The sequence below is a fragment of the Pinus tabuliformis genome, chromosome 6 (genome assembly GCF_031772625.1).
Source record: "Pinus tabuliformis cultivar Carrire ecotype Pingquan chromosome 6, CPIR1, whole genome shotgun sequence".
Classification (NCBI taxonomy): Eukaryota; Viridiplantae; Streptophyta; class Pinopsida; order Pinales; family Pinaceae; genus Pinus; species Pinus tabuliformis.
This window is the reverse complement of record NC_142292.1, coordinates 607,100,053-607,120,326: the sequence shown is the minus strand read 5'-3', so window position 1 is coordinate 607,120,326 and position 20,274 is coordinate 607,100,053. Positions and strand designations below refer to the sequence as shown.

General features: G+C 36.2%; 1 protein-coding gene across 2 annotated transcripts in view; it reads left to right on the top strand.

Moving 5' to 3' along the window:
* LOC149260036 (transcription factor MYB3R-1-like) overlaps positions 1–20,274 on the top strand; it is a 216,940-nt gene that overhangs the window by 51,208 nt on the left and 145,458 nt on the right. For both annotated transcript variants that reach the window (XM_089419608.1, XM_089419615.1), the window contains exons 3-5: positions 353–410; positions 3,212–3,306; positions 3,402–3,505. In XM_089419608.1, the coding sequence (XP_089275734.1) occupies positions 353–410; positions 3,212–3,306; positions 3,402–3,505 (257 nt within the window). The remainder of the gene's footprint in view (positions 1–352; positions 411–3,211; positions 3,307–3,401; positions 3,506–20,274) is intronic.

The following is a 20,274-nucleotide window of genomic DNA, read 5'->3' as shown; positions in this document are numbered from 1 at the left end:
GTTATGAATTTGAAACCAAATTAAGATGCCAAGGATATAGGGACTGCATCTTCTATAACTAATGTCTTTTTTTTTAATATCATTTTTTTGAGGTTTCTCAAAATTAATAACAAACTAGAGAATGTTTCCCCGCCAGTTAGTATGTTTTAGAGCTCATTTTTGCAAAAAATGAAGGGGCCATATTGAAATGTACATCCTTGTTCCTTTTATCCATTCAATTTAATTTTTTTTCGTATAAGCATCTTCATTAAATTGAATGTGGTATTTCTATTGTTCATTGGTTGTTAAGGTTTTTGGCACCACCATTTAGAGCCCAAGATGCTGATACCTGTTGATTAAAACATTGTGCCAGGATGAGACGTTGAGGAGAGCTGTTCAATGTTTCAAGGGGAAAAATTGGAAGAAAATAGGTGCTTATTCTTTATTTCATTTCCTCTATTCAAATAACTTCCTAGCAAAGATTTGTTTTTACAGGTATGTGGCTTGGCCACTTGTAGTTAAAGGGAATTCAATTGAATCCAATTCAATGTTTACAATTTAAAATGGCATCCACATGGCTCCTAAAATATACAAATGAAGTTAATTTGTAGTTTGGTTTTTGTGTGTGTAAACATTTTGATGCCATTTGTTTTTGTTGTTGTTAACTAACCAGTAACCCCAATGATATATATAGCCATCCGTCTTTAAAATGCGTGGGTGGGAATGTTATATTTTCCTCTTGAATATTTTGGTAGTGTTACTAATATTTATGTGTATGTTGGATTTTGTTTGTTTATCGTATTTTTTTTTCGGAGATGATAGGCTACTACTCTAGGATAGAGTTATAATACAAGTTTAGCCAAGTATGTTTGTGGTGCTGCTGTTGCTTGGAAGTGTATAATGATAATCCAACCCATATGTTTAACCTGCAGCAGATTTACTCCAGAGACCAAACACCATTTACTTAATAGACACCGAATGTAATAACACATTCAGGTCACAATAAAGGTGCAGTTATAGTGGAAGACATATGCTGCAGTCGTAGCTAAGATGTAGTTGCTGCAAATAGTGATGCAACCAGTGGAGCTAGAAGATGACCTCAGACCAAGGTTCTTTTGACTTCCACCTTTAAAGGGGCTATTGTTTTGAACTATTGTCCCCTTATGCCTGTTGGTTTGAAGCAGGTGATTTCTGCTCCCCAATTCCCATGTAAAATTTTGATACCATTTCAAAGTTGTCATTTGTCCCCTTAGCAGTTAAAAATCTGCTTGTAAGAGACTGGGACCTGGGTAAAGGCTTCCATTTCCTTGAAATTTTCTTTTTTTTTTAAGAAGAGTTTTAGTGGGTTCCCTCCTATCGATTCTTTTATTTTAAAGTGTGGGGGTCATTGTACCATATACATTTGTTTGTTTGTCTATTTTATTTTTATTTTTTATTTGTAATTTTCCAATATTTTTAGTGATTTCAAAGAAGGGTTCCCCAAGGGTTCTTTAATGTTTATATTTTACATTTTGGATCATTGGCATTTACTTGGGACATTTACTCAATGTTCAGCAGGTCAATCATTGCAAATTGCATCCATTGTATTGAAGGTGATTCATTGTGTTTTAATCACTGAAATGCACAACCAGTGGAGTGAGATTTGGCTTTTTTCCTCTGAATGGTATAAATATAGCTTAGTTATATTTTTCATTTCTTGATATTACACATCTTAAAAATCTCTTACATAAAATTTTCAAAGTGGTTAGAATTAGAACCCCAAGGTTTTTTTAATGTTTATATTTTACATTTTGGATCATTTGCATTTACTTGGGACATTTACTCAATGTCCAGTAGGTCAATCATTGCAAATTGCATCCATTGTATTGAAGGTGATTCATTGTGTTTTAATCATCGGAATGCACAACCAGTGGAGTGAGATTTGACTTTTTTTCCTTTGAATGGTATCTATATATATATATATATATATATATATATAGCTTAGTTATATTTTTCATTTCTTGATATTATACATCTTAAAAATCTCTTACATAAATTTTTCAAAGTGGTTAGAATTAGAACAAATGTTGATGGAGAACTTCCTTGTTTTGCAGAGACATTGGTTAAATTGCCAATGTGGTTACAATGGAGAAAAGTGGCTCATATATCTATCTGTAGGTTAGATGGAGAAAAACGTCATGTTTAAATGTTATTTTATTGGTTAGTGAAGGGTAATGAGTTAACAAAATAGGCAAAATTTAACCAATTTTAGGAAGATGCTACACTGCCATAGCCCTTTTTGTTTTGGGGCTCGAATTTGTCTCTTTTTGATAGTTTTAAGTCATAATTATTTAGAGGTGATAGTTCTCATTGCCTTCGGATAGATTTTGTTTCCTTTGGAACTATATGGTTCAAATTGTGTCTTAAAATTTATGATACATTGAGGTGTCTAGTAATTGGTCAATGATTAAATAGGTTGTACCCTTTCCTTTTCTGTGTGTCACCTAGATAAGATACTTTCTTGAGGAGATGACCTTCTTTGTAGGGTAATTTCTGCATTGTATATCTATTTCATGTCACCTTGATATGCAATGCCATTTGATGAACCTTGTCTCAACTACTATTGAAAATCATGATCATGAAAAATTGATACTTGGAGAATTGATTTTTTTTTGTTACATCAAAGCTATTCTAGATGTCTTCCACAAGTGACGGACAAGTGTTGTACTACAATGTTCAATTGTTTTATATGGTTTTTTGTGAGTTTTATTAAGGTTGAAAATATGCTAGTATCTATTGAGGTATCTATTAACCTTTGACTTTTGAATGGGGGTGTAATAATCTAATTTTTAAGGTCACGGCCAAGCCAGACACGAATTGGTGTATGAGACCCCCTTGTTTGTGGAAAAATGGACCTGCCTTTGTGTAGCGGTTTGACTCTATAGAGGTGTAGAGTCTTTAATGTGATCTCCTAGGGATTTTTAAGTTATTTTGTTTTCTGTCTATTCCACATGGAAGAATGAAAACACTGGATGTTATCTATCCTTTTGTAAGTTCTAAAATGTGAAATATTTATTTTGGATGCTGTTTTGCAATATTTTATATCAATGTCTTTTTTAAGTTGCTTGTCTTCCAAATTGGCTCCTTTTATTTGTATTGCTGTTCATGGGCTATGCCTTATCATAAATTGTGCTAGTTCGTTCAATATTTGCCCCTTTTGCATAAACTGAAATTGTTATTAATTTCTATGCAGCGGAATTTTTCACTGGTCGTACTGATGTTCAATGCTTGCATCGTTGGCAAAAAGTTCTTAATCCAGAACTTGTGAAGGGACCATGGACAAAAGTGGTATAGACCACATCAATCTCAAATATTACATGAGTTAATATAAAGCCTTGTTTTTTTTTTCTCTGCTTTATTATTGTTCCCATGTATTTGCATAGGAAGATGAAAGGATTGTGGAGCTTGTCAGTAAGTATGGGTGCAAAAAGTGGTCTGCGATTGCAAAGCATTTGCCGGGGCGCATTGGAAAACAATGCCGTGAAAGGTATTTTCTTATTATGCTATGGAAACTCTGATTCTTCTCATTGCTGTAGATGTTGATGGGAGATGCATTTTGATTTATTTTGAGGATATTTCTTTATTGATGTTCATCTTCCCTGGTTATACTTGTATAGTTTAGCTATGCTCCTGGAACATGAAAATTGTAAAAGTTTATAAAATGCCATGGATTTCAAAATGAACATTTTCATAATTTCAGGCACATTAATAGTATGTCTTTTTGGTTGAAAGATAGGGGAACACTACATGTTAACACAATAAGTTCTTTGTAAGTGCCATGGGTACATTGTAATGGCTAACATATATCTTCATACAAAATTAATATGAGACTTGCCCCTAGACTTGTTCGCTTGCCTTGCATTGTGATTGGCCTTTCTATAATCTCATAGAGGAGCAAGCTTGTTGGAGTTTGAAGCTATATCATTATATCGAAAAGGCCTTGCTTCTTGACTAATCACAATGTGATGAACTTCACTTTAGAAGTACATTATTGATATTTTTAATGCTACATTATAAATAGGGCATGGTTATTAAATTTACATCACTGGCTATTATTTTTAAAATAAAAAGCTTCTGTTTATATCAAAATTGTAGCGAGGACAGGTACTCCTTTGTTGGCTAAGCGTCGTAGCAGTCTAGCACATAGAAGTCGTCCTGTTTAATTAATCAGCTCAGACTTTATTATTTTAATAAAGTGACTCTCATTAAAAAGTACATCAATTAATTATTAATGTTGACTTGAGAGAATAATTATGTTCAATAATTATTTAATGAGAGGCAATGAGCTTGGAGTTGAGTGATCTGTCGTGGAGTGTTTGGTTCAGTGAAGAGAGAGAAAGGAGTTAATTCATGGGGAGCAGTGCACTGAACTCATGCATGGCGAGAATCCCAAGGAGGGCACACTTCACTAAGAGACATGCATGGCGGCTAATTCCAAGGTGAATTAACTAAAAAGGTGGCGAGTTAACTAAAGAAGAAAACAACAAACTCTCTCATTCCTTCAGTTTTGCACGAATTTCAAGAGAGGAGAGGAGAGCTCGCTTGGCACAGATTTCATGGTAGCTTGGCACAGAATTTTAGGTGCTGTTTTGGCACTGTTTCCTACATATTGTCAGCAGAGTTTTGGCAGATTCGAGGGAAGATTGCTATTATTAACAGTAGAATTTTGCAGGAAATTCGAGTTGATTTCGGGGGCTTTTATGCACAGAAATCAAGGCTGATATCTAAGGCTGTTTATGCACAGAAATTGAGGCAGAAATTTTCTGTGTTCTCATCATTCTCGGACAGAACAATTCAGGTCCTATTGTTCTGTAATTTCATTTTCAGATTTCTCCCTCTCAGACTGAATAAGAAAAACACTCTTGATGGTTTCTCCCTGCGGGGTTTCCAGGGTACATATTTTGTCTTTCTTGTGCGTGTGGTTCTGTTAAATTTTCCGCTGAAAATCTGGTTAGAGGTTCCGTCTATTTAATTCTTAAGTACATGCATGTCCTAACACATAATGAAAAATAAATCAGCTGCAGAACCTTCAAGAAATCAACATGGTAAAAGAGCATTAAAACTCAGAAGGAAACCAAAACCTGACACAAGTATTCAAATCAGCCCGGTTATTGTTCAGTAGAGTAGACAGGGTTACTGTTGGAAACATTAATTGTTTTTGATGTCAAAGGGACTTCAAGTGAGAATGAAATTGTCATTGGCTTTGTTGACCACTTTTTTTCAATGACCCCATAGCAGTTTACCCCTTTTTTCGCAAAAGGGATCTATCATGTTCGAGTGTTCGCATCATTCAGATTTCATCATCAGTTGGCATTTTGTTAAAGATCTAAAAGATCTAAACCCATTCTGCACGGTTATAATGTAAATGATCTTAGTAAGACCATCATGTATGTAACAACCTAAGTAAGCATAGTATTTTGATGACGATTTCTACCTTAGGAGGTTTTTTGTCTCACTGATCCATTTGTGTCTCTAGACACATGATCGCCAGAGTTTTACCCTCCAACCTCACCCCAAAACTAGGGTCGATTTTGTTGTCAAGATATTAGGTGAGTCTTAGTGTTTTTTAACGAGTTCTCGTAAAAGTATTTTGGGAATAATCCTAGCTAATTGGCTAGATTATTTTATTACAGATTACTTGGTCTATTAAATCATATTTTGTGACGCAGAAATGGGTAAATGTTGAGGGTCTATAATGAACGGGTGTTCCGCCGTCATGTTTTAAGTTGTAATATCTTGATGTAAGAAATATTTGGTGCATGGGAGCTCATAATTAGACACCATGGCTAAATATTAGAGGGTTGGAAAAATTATTAATCCCCTCATAAGTCAATTAATTAAATTTTCTGGCAATATTAAATTAAATCCTAAGCCAAAAATCTAATTAATTTTGTGTCATAGGTAAAATTAAATTCTCCAATGGTAAAATTTGTGGGTTTTAAAGAAGTTAATTTTTGAGGTCGCCAAGGGAATATTGAAGAAATTAAGAAATTTTGGACTTTGGTGGTTAAGTCAAAGTCAAAATTTTGAGGAAATTGACTCAAAATAATTAATTTTGAGTTAATTAAAAATCAATTAAATGAAAAATTCGATTTTTACTCAAAAAAATAAATAATTTCACGGTGGTGATTAAAGATTAATTAATCTTTATGAATGGTCGAGATTAATTTGACGGGGATCAAGCCAACTAGCTGTTGGAGATTTCACCTATAAATTAGAAGTCGGTGTCAATCTGTCTTTTCATCCGATCTTTGAATCATGTATTTAGCTCTCAAGCTCTCTGGTATGTTTTCTAGAATAAATGCAAAAGTGTTTGGGGTTTTCAACTTACGGTGGTGTTCCTCTTAATGAATTTATGGTAACATTGTTTTAATTTCTGCTTAATATTACATGAAAACTATCAATCAATAGCTCTTTTAGAATAATCTGAATACAGGTATCTTATTCAGTTGGTTGGATCTAGGGTAACATTTTTAATTTTGATTGAAGTAGCAGGTATTTTTATTTCTTCAGAATTTTATTGTTGTTCTATTTCTCTATTTGATTTGATGGTTGATCTAGTGTTTGTAGGAGATCTCTCAGGTTTTTGTTTGAGCGTTTGGGGATAGTCCTCGATTGGACCAACCAACTCTCAACATATGTTTTATGGAGAGCTTACCTCATATAAGCTTCAGGATTTATCTAACAATACATTCTTTTTCTACAGGGTGTTTTTGGGCTATTACGTCTCTAAAATCTCAAAATCTTTTAAATATTTTGTCGAAAAATTGATAGATCTGGTTAGTAAGAGCCTTAGATTATGGAATCTGGGAGAGGAGTTAGACTCACACTCCCTAGATTTGATAGATAGATCTACAACCTTTGTGTATAGATCTGTAATTTTTTTTTAGATTTGGAAATTTTCTAACTTGGGTTTTGGGGTTTTTATTTATTTTGTTTTATATTTGGGTTTTGGGTTTTTTTTTTTGTTTTCGATTTTGCAAGTGCAGATCTGAAAGAGAAGTTTAATTTAAAGCTTGATCTAGACTCTGGAGGGCAAGATATGACCTCAATACCATTTTGCAAGGACATTATTCAAAATTGTTTTCAGTCCAAGGGTTTGAAATTCAGATCTGAAGTTTTTTTGAGAGCAAAATTTAAAGCAAAAATATGTTGGCTTAAAATTTAATATTCTCAGCAATTTTTTTTTATAAATTTATTGGATTCTTGGGCTACAATTTTCCACTGCGTTTTTCTCCTCTCTCTGAAAAAATTCGATATTTTTTCTTCCTCCTTTTGCTGCTTTTTCCTTTTCATTTTTCCTCAACCTTGTTTTCACTTGCTGCCAAATCACAGCCCTCTATTGTTGGTTTTTCTTCTTTCATTCCGCAACTCTCAGCCCTTGTTTTTCTGTCCGCTGCATTTTCTTCTTAGTCTGGCGTCGTCGATTTTCCTTTGCTGCCTGCATTCTTTACCCATCGCTGCCCTCTGCGTCAGTTTCATCTTGCTGCCTGTGTCCCTTCTGTTGAAGAATCTAGGTCAAACATTAATTAGGGTGATTCTTCTTAACATGATAACAATTTGTGAAGTATTTATACAATTAATCTTAACTTGATCTTCCATTCATTATTAGTGTGTGTATTTACTTCATCAAATTGCTACCAAAAACAAAAGAGACAAGGACACAAAGTATTTGGCTTTCTGCCAGGGCCAAAACCTCTTCGTCTTGGAGAGGTAAACCCACACAAAATTCTTCTTATAGAGATCCCAATTGACGAATACCGAGACCATGACCCTTGACACAATCTACCTCTCCAAGGCTAAGACATCAATCCTCTTCCTTGGACACTGTTGAGATCATCATTATCACTACTGCACTATTGCATCACTGATATCTTTGGTACTGCTGCCATCATTGATAACATCATTGCTGCACCATGACTGTCCCTTGAAATTACCACAGAGGTGATCTCTGCATCTTCAACGAGATCATGATCTTACAAGAACTAGATCATGACTTTGTCACTGATCATCCTTGTCACAACTTCTTCCATTATGTCGAGAATGTAACTATCACTGTCATTACTACAACAACACTTAACACTGCTTGAAACCCTCGTCACTGCTTCTCATTGTGCCCAGACTTCCAGTAATTTTCGAAATTCTTTTTCAACATGATTATGTAAGATATATATGCCGAGACTGAGGTTGCACCTTTAGGATCATTGTGATCTCCATTAATCCGAGATAGGAAGAATAGTAAGGGTTCCAAAGTTCTTTGTATCACATATACATTGATTGCTTATGAAGTAGATCCATCGAGATTGTGATCTTACCTTCCATCTAGGCCGAGACTGTGATGGTTACTGCCTTTGTCATGAATCTGAGACTGTTCATCCTTGTCATGTTGATACTGCGGCTTATCAAGACTGTGGTACTATCCGAGAGAAGAGAGACATCATTATGCCGAGAGTAACCATTCATCCGAGGTACCCATCTGAGGTGCAGTCAAGCCCTTCTCCGAATACCTACTCATTGTGAGGATTTGCTCCTCTATTCACATGCGAAATATCAGAGAGAAGAACCCGAGTTCTGTTCCTTGCATTTGCGGATACCCTAGACGAGTATTTATAGTTGTTTGAGCCTGCTATTTGAGCCAACGTGAATCCATGAACCGACATGTCATTTAACCAAGCCGACATGACTGACATTTATTTATTTAATTCGATATTGAAGCCAACTTGATGAGTTTTGTATTGATTTGCTTGCAAACTTCTTGAGCATGCCAATGGAGGATTATTCTTGGTCTTGGAGGGCTACTTTGACTTAGATACATTTTACATAGGCTCTTAAAGAACTTCTTTACACATGACATGACTCTTTTAAATAATAATAAAATCCTAAAGACATCAAGAAGAAGTCTTTTGACCTATGACACTTCTTGCTCATGAAACCCATGTAGCAAGATATACAAAAATAATTTATTCTCTTTATTACATTATTTACAAAGTTCATGTCATTATGAAGACCGAACCTAGTTACACTTTCTTCAAATCTCCCTCTTAACTAGGGAGATTTTCATAATGGTACTTGGTCATTCTCAATCTGAAGAATTTCTCAAAAGAAGAATCTGATTTGCAATCCATTTGTTATAGCATCATTTCAACCAACGTTGTTTCATATAGCAAGGCCTTGACTAACATCTCTATCTCTTGCTTTGATCAGAGCACACAATGGTGGCGAGACCAATGACTGATAGACACACATCATCATTCTCTCTCTTAGGGTCATACCCACTCGGGTGTTCTTCGAGTATGCCTTATTAGGGCTATTCTCATCTTGGGTTCCCAACCCTAAAGAATATTGGTCCTCTTGCCCACTCTTGTTTTGGATGCCCTACCACATCCTCAAAGAGTGTCGGGTGCCAAATGATTACACAATCCTCCATTCTTTCTTCCAAGCCGAAGACAAGAATGTCGTGTCTAACTCTCCCTCTCAACCAGGGATGAGTTCCAAGTTTCTCTTCACTCAAAAACTTACTCGAGTTCATTTACTCATAGGAACCTCCCAGAGCTCCCTCTTACCCAGGGAGTTTATCATCAATACTTTATAGGGTCTTCTAGTTGACTGATGATCCAAGACTTTGATGTCATCAATTTCTTCACATGTAGGGTTCAACCATCAATCACTTTCCTCCGTCATGTCATCCCTTCTTTCCCGGAAAGTATCCTCCTTGGCTTTACATCTGAGACTTCCTTCATAGGGCCATCTATCTTCACTTTTCTTCAATAGTGCTTGCTCAGGATCACAAGGTACATAGTTGTGACATCCTTCACAACTCTCCTTACCTTGGCCTTGCACACATACCCAGACTTCCTCCAAGTGGTCAGAAAACAAAAAACAAATCACATATTACCTTTTTGGTGATGGCCATTTTCCGGTGACATCTTCTTGTTGGTATCAACACCCTGCATACATGTTGACACATTTCCCAAAGATATCTTTTGTCAAGGGTCTTCATATTTTCAGACTTCCATTAGAGCCTCCATATCTTTCCTGGAGATTTCCTAGTCAAATCTTCCTGATCCTATGGATGTTGATTGCCTTCATCATGGTTGCATACTTCACGATCTCTTCCATCCTCACATCTTCCATTTCCAAGAGTTTTCATTCAGATTCCTTCAATTGTAGTCAACCACCTCATACTTCATATGAGGACATATTATGTTGATTTCATCTAATGTGACTTATGTCTTTCTGCATCCTTTTAGAGGAGGAGATCCTTTCCTTCTAGATCATGCTTGATCTATGATACCTGCAACCATATGTTATGACATTACAATATTAGATACAAATACAAGCATAGATACCTCATTTTTCCTTCAGGCTTCTTTCAACAACTCTCTCGATTGAAAAGATCTTCAATTCCTTGATCTGCTTCATTCCTCATGTCATCAGACCATCATCTCATGAATTCCAAAAGTTGGATTTCCTGATGAAACACTTGTTGCCTTCCTAGACGAGGGGATTCTCTGCTGAGGTTTCTATCAGAGAATCTTTAGGACTTTGTATATCCCCATTTGGAAAATGTTTCCTTTGACCTGGATGACTTCTTCCTTTTCTTTAATATCCAATGCGATTCCCAAGAGCTATGTCCTCCATGTTTCTCATGGTGATATCACGAGCTCTTGTTTCTAATGCTTCCAAGATGCCACGATGTATCTTCTTACCATGGACATATCTGCAAGGACTTTTGATAGGATCCTTTTGAGAGGGACACCATCTCATTCATAATGGAGATCTATTATTCCCTCTTTCCTTGGCCCTTTTCTTCAGCGTCCTCCATCCTTCGGGAGATGTGAGTTCTTCTTCATGATCTTTCCATAGTACTAAAGCTATACTATTCTGTCTTGAGAATTTCCATTGTCTTTCTGCACATGTTTAAAATCTTTTTAATCTTCAATACTTTTGTTTATAACTTGTCCTCCTTCCATTTTTCTTAGATACCAAAAGTTGTTGCATGAGGAGACTTCCATGTCCCAAGGACACTTGTCATCTTGCTTATTAAGAACATAGATGGTTATCTTCTCATCATTTTTCTCCGATCTCCCAATTGAGATCTTATGAAGATGATCTTCTTCACTGAATTTTAGAGAGTGCATCTCCTAGAATTTTATGTATCCATTTCATGCCTCCTTTCTTGTTACATAGGAAGAGAGGACCTTAAGGGTTCCTCTTATGAATTCAAAGGAGACCTTTGATATGTTGACTTTTCTTCTTCATAAGGATTATGACAATCCTTCTCATTCCATGCATGAACGTTTGACGACCCATACAACCTATAGATCTTCTTGCAATGAAGTCATTTCAAAAAATGATTAATGAAAAATACTTACTTGAGATGTGAAGATGAAATCTTCACCTTGATCATGTTGGCAATAGATGTAGTAGATGTGTTGATGCTTCCTTTGGCTGAGATCTTTGATAGGCAGATTGCCTTCTTCGCCTTCGAGCTATCTTGATTTATATATCAACAAACTGTTGATATAATTGGGCTGCATCAACATTGACTTGAGGTTGCTAGATATGATGTATAGATACCCATTAGTTAGAGTCATTATGGTTGTGCCAATGGACACCTTCATTCTCCATCAAAATCTGTTCATACAAATTATGATTGAAGTGTAGAGAGTCTCATCACTATGTTGTAGATGATTTGATACTGTATCTCCTTGAGTATGTATCATCAATATTTTGGGAATTTGAGTTGACAAGATTGATCTCTTTATAGAATGGATTCAATCACTGGTATGTTGAGATCATGCCATTGTGAAATGATTGAGATCACTGTGGATCAAAACTATGGGACTCACCAAAGCTGTTACTATGCATTTTGAGATCTGAACACTTCATCCTCTGATAAACCCCTTGTTGCTGTAGACTTGTTGATGTAGGTTGCCTCTTAGATCTCGGTCTTGTTCTTTGAGTGTAGATCCTGATTCCGTTAGCTAGTTTGATGCCTTCTAGAAAACTTGACTTCTGAATGTCTCTTTTTTGCCCTTCCTTTGATTTCTAAACCCAATCGCTCTGATAACATGTTGAAGAATCTAGGTCAAACATAAATTAGGGTGATTCTTCTTAACATTATAACAATTTGTGAAGTATTTATACAATTAATCTTAACTTGATCTTCCATTCATTATTAGTGTGTGTGTTTACTTCATCAAACTGCTACCAAAAACAAAAGAGACAAGAACACAAAGTATTTGGATTTCTGCCAGGGCCAAAACCTCTCCCTCTTGGAGAGGAAAACCCACGCAAAATTCTTCTTATAGAGATTGCAATTGACGAGTACGAAGACCATGACCCTTGACACAATCTGCCTCTCCAAGACCAAGACATCAATCATCTTACTTGGACATTGCTGAGATTATCATTATCACTGCTGCACTATTGCATCACTGATATCTTTAGTACTGCTGCCTTCATTGATAACATCATTGCTGCGTCATGAATGTCCTTTGAAATTACCACAAAGGTGATCTCTACATCTTCAATGAGATCATGATCTTACAAGAACTGGATCATGACTTTGTCACTGATCATCCTTGTCACAACTTCTTCCATTATGCCGAGAATGTAACTATCACTGTCATTACTACAACAATCCTTGTCACAACTTCTTCCGTTATGCTGAGAATGTAATTATCACTGTCATTACTACAACAACACTTGACACTGATTGAAACCATTGTCATTGCTTTTCATTGTGCCTAGACTTCCAGTAATCTCCAAAATTCTTTTTCAACATGATTATGTAATACATATATGTCGAGACTAAGGTTGCACCTATAGGATCATTGTGATCTCCATTAATTCGAGACAGGGAGAACAATAAGGGTTCCGAAGTTCTTTGTATCACATATATATTGATTGCTTATGAAGTAGATCCACTGAGATTGTGATCTTACCTCCCATCCAATGTTTTAAAGCTCCGACTCCGACTCTGACTCGGCCGAGGGTCGACTCCGACTCGGTATCGACTCGGCCGGCTCGATTTCAATGACTCGGTCGTTGTAAAAAATACATTAAATATTTATTTTTTATAAAAACGCATAATTTTAAACATTTTCATTCATGTTTCCAAACACACAACATTAGAATATCAATATAGATAGAAGACAACATATGATCAAAGTAGGCTCATGAATATATCCATTATATCAAAATGGCACCCAGTGCACTGTCCAATACATACACGATGATGATATAGAGATCAAAACAAAAACACATAACCAAGGAGGCTATAAATGGCCTCTACAACAAAAGTCTGTGTCCAGTACGACTGGCTACTGCTAGAGTTGCCAACATCATCTGGCTCAGTGTTACTTGGGAGCGGGAGCGAAAGTGGGGAGCGAAAGCGAAAATGGGAGTGGGAGCGACATTTTCAGAAGCTCCTGGTTTGGGAGCGAATCCCAGAGGAGTTCGACAACCAATGTCACTAACATCAAGGTACATAGAGGGATTGGTGCTCTTGATTAAATACGAATTCCATACCCTAATACATGACAAAATTCAATGGAAACATTGCAATCCTCCAATCCTGAAATCCTGAAAAATTGATAAGTCTGCTGGATTTTGAATGAAATCTAAAATTCTACTTTCTCCATATGAAATCCAATGAGGCCGGAACCACTCTCAAACATCTTGAGTCATTTCATGGTAATGTTAAAAATTTAAGTAAAAGGATGAAAATGAAGATTAAGGAGAATGCCACTTTTACTTTAAGAATTTAATATTACCATGAAATTTGAATAGCATATCAATACTAGGAGAGGGGAATGGACCCCAAATAGCATTTAACTAATTTAGGAAACACCTTGGAGTCCCCAACTCTCAACTAACAGTTAGAAATCTTTAAAAAAATATGAAAAATTGCATTTTTTTTGGGGTTATAGGCCGCATTCATTGACTCGAACGAGTTATTGTGGAACCGGCTGGGTTGACCAAGTCATGACTGACTTGGCCGAGTCAGTCATGACTCGGCCTCCCGTTCCGTTTTTTTTGCAGGGTCACAAAAAATCCCAACGATTCGGATCAACTCGGCCTTTTCGGATTCGATTCGGCCGTTTTTTAAAACACTGCTCCCATTTAGGCCGAGATTGTGATGGTTACTGCCTTCGTCATGAATCCGAGACTGTTCATCCTTGTCATTGTTGATATTGCGGCTTATCAAGACTGTGGTACTATCCGAGAGAAGAGAGACATCATTATGCTGAGACTAACCATCCATCCGAGGTCCTGTTTGCTCCTCTATCCATCCGAAGTGTAGCTTGCCTACACCTTATACCCATCCGAGGTGCAGTCAAGCCCTTCTCTGAATACCTACTCATAGTGCGGATTTGCTCCTCTATTCACATGCAAAATTTCAGAGAGAAGAACCCGAGTTCTGTTCCTTGCATTTGCGGATACCCTAGACGGGTATTTATAGTTGTTTGACCCTGCTATTTGAGTCGACGTGAATCCATGAACCGACATGTCATTTAACCAAGCCAACATGACTGCCATTTATTTGTTTAATTCGATATTGAAGCCGACTTGATGAGTTTTGTATCGATTTGCTTGCAGACTTCTTGAGCATGCCAATGGAGGATTATTCTTGGTCTTGTAGGGATGCTTTGACTTAGATACATTTTACATAGGCTCTTAAAGAGCTTCTTTACACATGACATGACTCTTTTAAATAATAATAATTTCCTAAAGACGTCAAGGAGAAGTCTTTTGACCTATGACACTTCTTGCTCATGAAACCCATGTAGCGAGATATACAAAAATAATTTATTCTCTTTATTACATTATTTACAAAGATCATGTCATTATGAAGACCGAACCTAGTTACACTTTCTTCAACACCTTCTCCCCGTGAACTTCCTTCAAGCTCTTCCGCTGCCATCCAACCTACATTCAAAAAACTCTCCCTCGACCACTCTTCCATCGTCATTCCTTCCTCATCAGTTGTCCTCCCTTGTTGCTTGCGTTGACTCCTCTCATCTCCTTGCTTTGCAGCCTTCGACTTGCATCTTTTCTGTTCACTCCTCCTCCTCGAGCTCCTTCCTCCGCCGCTCTTACCTGCATACAAACCTTTCTCACGATTTCCTCTTTCATTTTTTTATTTTATCCTTTGTTTTATTTTTCCTTAGTGTACAGTTTTCAAAAAACACAAAAATAATTGATTTTTCTTTTTTTTACGAGTTTGCTTTTCATTTTTTATTTTTATTTTTTGTTTTAATTTTTTTTAAATCCAAAAGAAAATAATTAAAATTTCAATTTTAATTGTCGCTTTGATTTTTTCCAGGTTTCGAAATTTCGAATTAAAATTTTATGTGGCCTTTGGCCCATTAAAAATTTAATTATTCTTTTGATTTTTACATTTGCCACATTAAAAATTTCTCATGAACTTTGTCACATTAAATTCGCCGAAGGGAATAATTATATATATATATATATATATATATATATATATATATATTTTTGTTATTTACTTCTTATCTAAAGTTCCTTATTGGGGTTTTTGTGTTAGGTGTTTAGGATTTTAAATTTTTTAAAGGGAAATTTTGTGGTGTTAATTTTTTTTAAATTTCTCTATAGTCAAGAGTCAAGACACATTTAAATATCATTTAAATCATCTCTAAAGTTTGACTATAGGAAAATAAGAAATTTTTCTCGATTGAAGCTTTTAAGGAATTTATTTTAAATCCGGAATTGTTTGAAGTGTTCTGCATAATTAAAATTTACTTCCAAGCATAAGCTTGGTCGATAGAAGGATAGGTACCCATCCATCTTTGCTTGAGAAGCCTGCTTTTAATAGTACTTAAAACGGTGACCTTGCAGTGGTTAGAGCTACAACTCTCTACATCGCCGGAGGCACCGGGTATGTTAGATTTTCAGGAGAGGTATCGTTAATCACACCTTAGTGTGGTTCACCTTATCTTCTCTCCGCCAATTGCTATGAAATCTGGCTGAATATAGAAAAGATTGATGGGTTTAATCTTAGATAGGCATTTAACTAAAATTAACCAATATTTTTGCATCTCACACTAGTTTTAGGATCTGCATTTCATATAAGATAGTCATTCATCCAAGCAACAGTGACTCATCGTTTACTTGGTCCTAAATATTCTAGCAAGATAGTTGACTCCATAAGGCACCAGTATCAATCGTTTAAATCTAATTGAATCCTATGAGTCCTACTAAATATAAAACAAGTACTTGGTCGCTTGATTGTGTCTCCCGAACTGGTTGGTTCCCAACTAGTTCCCCTTCATTTCATTTCAGTAGGGTCTACCCCCTTAGCCTGTTGTTGGGAGATAGCTTAAATGGAGAGATATGGGATCGGGGTGATAGCCCTCGATTTGAGCCATTGTCGCGGTGCCTAGACATTTTGTGCGACAAAAGGCTCATGGAGGACATTAAGCCCTTTCCAACGAGCATGTACTTGCCCCCTGACTCCTCATAATTGAAGAGAAAATGAATGTACACGATGAAGAACCATTTTTATTCAAGCCTTCATAAGTTGGCCTACGTGAGCCCGCCAAGAGACACGTCAGTTCATTCATCGTCAAACCTCTGTATATTACCATAAAGCCTCCTCCTTTGAGGATCCAACTTGAAAGGTAAGACAGAGAAGCAATTTGGATTTGAGGTAAGGGAGAAGGTTCACTCCTTGTGACCCTGAGGAGCTGAAGAAAACGAATTTCCTGTGGGCTTTTTTCTGTGGAATTTCGACCTTGTTCTGGCTATTCTCTGTGAAATTTCAGGTTCATTATTTTCTGTGATTTTTGTCAGACTTCAATATATAGGATGTTCGTTCCAACAACTCCTTATTGTACATAACTTATTGTTGATGGAACTGACCTTATTGCAGAAGTAAAAATGGACCTCTCTGTATTTGACCCCTTGACAGTGTGCAACCTCACCCTAGGAGCAGGCCTCTGTAACTTGCCCAAGTCCAGAAACAAATTTCTTGAACAGAACTTGTGGTTTTGGAGCAGACATATGGTGGCCTTTTCGTGGGCATTTTTGAGGCCTTTTAGTGGCACCTTGAAGCAGACGTTATTGATTTTTTTTCATAACTTTTTGCAACAGTACACCTTGGTCTCTGTTTGGTCTTTACTTACTAAGGTGAGTTAAGCTCTTAATTCCTTTATCAACCTAGGAAAGTACACTTAGAGGTGCTCATCTAAAGTATATAGATCTAGAAGGATCTAAGGTTCTAATGATAGCCTAGTGAAATGAAATTAACAGTGCTCTCTTACAAGAGGTCCTTCATTGTCTTTTCAATCACTCAAGCATCAATCTAGATAAAACAAATTTTATGCAACTCTGATTGCCTAGGTAACAAAACAGAGCATTAATGATTGGTTAAAAATTCTAGCATTCCCTTACAAGAATCTTGCTCAATAGAATCCTTTCCCAATCATAACAATCGAAAGTAATTTCAATAACTAACTAAATCAAACAGTGAATAAGATGAGTAATGTTGCAAACCAATAACAGTTGAATCTTTTTACAAGAATCACTCATCAAACTGAAAATTGAATTTAACAATTACAATCTGAATCACTTGGAAATCAAACCAGAACTATCTTCAAAGTCAAAGCCAATAAGCAAATATGGCAATTGTATGGCAACAAGCATATATATCAATTTTCAAGATCACAATTGGTTGAATCTTTTTACAAGGTTCTTTTCACAACGAATGCAAGTCCTTTTCAATTGATAACTTTAATAACATAGCCTTTTCTGCAACACATAAAATAACTTCTAACTTTCAAATCCGGATATGCAACTAGTAAGGAAACTTGAAAACAGAGTGTACTAGCATAATGATGAGGGCCCTTCAACAATTCACAAGCACATTGAAAAACGATTCAGGAGAGTATGACTATTGGATCTGGAAGCATAAACTTGATAATGAAGTTTGTATTAAATTTGGAGATTAAAAAGGCACAAACTGTACTTTCAGATGTTCACAATCTAGCTGAAAAACATAGTCTTCTCCCATAGGTTATTTATCATGAATCCTATAACAAAAGAAGCTATTCCTCCTCCATGTTATCCCAACATAATTCTATTAATTACATCCAAGAAGGTTGAAATTGAATCAGTTCCTTCACTTATGCAAAAATTCTCAAAATAGAAATGATTTTTTTCACAAAATTTGGAAATCTCGCTGAAGTGGCTGGGTTTGACCAGCGTTGATCGGACACTTATTTCCTTCAAAACCGAAAGTGGATAGGTAATCCACCATCCGTGTACATTTTACTTCATGCCCACAATCTTCAAATTCGCTCACCTGCTATGCAACATGTCAAACAATGGAGCATTTACAAGAAGTCACAACTTCTTGTAATTTTCTGAAAAATGTCATTTTTAACATAATAATTTCAAAAATTAATTTCAAGCTAAAAATAATGATAATGACATCATATCATTTAGTTTCTAAGGATTATAGCTGGAATATGAAGGTTAAATGGTAAAAAATGATAATCAAAAGAGGATTTTAAGTGGAATGGATAGTGATAATTTGATACCAACAGTCTCCACTGGAACAAACCTTGTAATATTTCGAAGCAAACAATCCAGTGGCATTTCGTGACACTTTGTAACAACAGACTTCGGCCAAGAGAAGAGACCTCAGCCTAGTTGCAGGGGCAACATACCTTAGCAGATTTTGACTAGAAGCAGGCCTTGTTACATTGCAAACCTCAGATTTTGATGTAACAAAAGATGAGTTACGAATCTCAGACTTGCAGACTGTAACACATTGTAGACCTTGAAGACTCTTTTGACCTATTGAAGCCATAATTATGTAGCTATTCAAGAGCAATCTATACTCGAAGATTGAATTGATGTAGATTTTTGACACTTGGCAAACTTGTTGAGTTAATTGGAGTAGATATTCTTGTTAATATTTGAAGCATGTTGAAAACTTCCTTGAAGATTGTTGAAGCATTGTTGGAGATGTTCTTGGATGCCTTGTTGAAGATAGTGATTATTGAAGCAGACTTGTTGAGTTGATCATCCTTGTCTACACGTGGAGCATCATTGAGGACATTCTTGGAGCATTCTTGAAGAACACCCAAATATATCTTGGAAGCCATATAGAAGCATTTGAGATATCTTGCAGCAGTATTGAAGCTATCTTTTGGAGCTATTCTGAAGGCATCTTGAAGTACCTTGTGAAGGAATCTCGAAGACACTTCGGGCATACATTGGAGTATCATTCTAGAGTTCCATTGTTGCAGATATGAAGCTGATTTGGAAGAGATGTTGAAGCTGATTGTGAAGACCCCTTGGAGACATTTTTGAAGTCTTTGTCAAAGATATATTTCAGGACTTGTTAAAGAAGATATTGGAAGTTCTGAAGCAACACTGAAGCCACCTTGAAGGATTGAAGAAGATTAAGAGGATTGGAGTCCTCGAGGATTGGAGTCTTCACACAAGGTTGGAGCCTTGTGAAAAACCAGGTTGGAGCTTTAATTTGTTGAGAGGATTGGAGTCCTTAAGTAGACCAAGTTGGAGCTTGGATTTGGTATACAAGTTGGAGCCTGGTTTGTAATTGAGGACTAGAGTCTTCATTTAGGGTTGGAGCCCTAACAAAGTTATAGGTTTGTATTGTACATATTGGATCTTGAGTTTTTATCAGAGGATTGGAGTCCTCATTATTCTAATTAATAAAATTATTCTTTTTTTGTGTATCTTGGGTTTTGGTTAAATTGATGATCTTAACTAGCATAATTTAACAATTGAAAAGAAATATCGATTCACCCCCCTCTCAGTATTTCCAACAGTTACGATGACAACTAGTGTTAGATACGAGGACAGACTAGAAGGAGCCTCAAACTTTCTTTAGTGAAAAGTTTGGAACACAACTGTTCTCAAGGATAACAAGCTATGAGGTTATGTCAGTATAGAGGTGATTCCACCTAAATCCAGTAGCTTTGGACATTCATGAGGTGAAAAAAGCTGGAGCCCAGAGGATTCTTGTAGATGGTGTGAAAGATCATCTAATTCCACAATTGGATGGAAAGAAAGCAACTAAGGACATGTGGGGCATTCTGACCAAGCTCTATCAAATTGGTAATTATAACAAGAAAATGGCATTGAGAGACAATCCCCATAGTATCAAGATGTCCAATGGAGAGAATGTGACTTCTTACCTCAAAAGGGTCACACAGGTTAGAGATGAGCTTGCAGTTGTAGGGGATGCAGTTC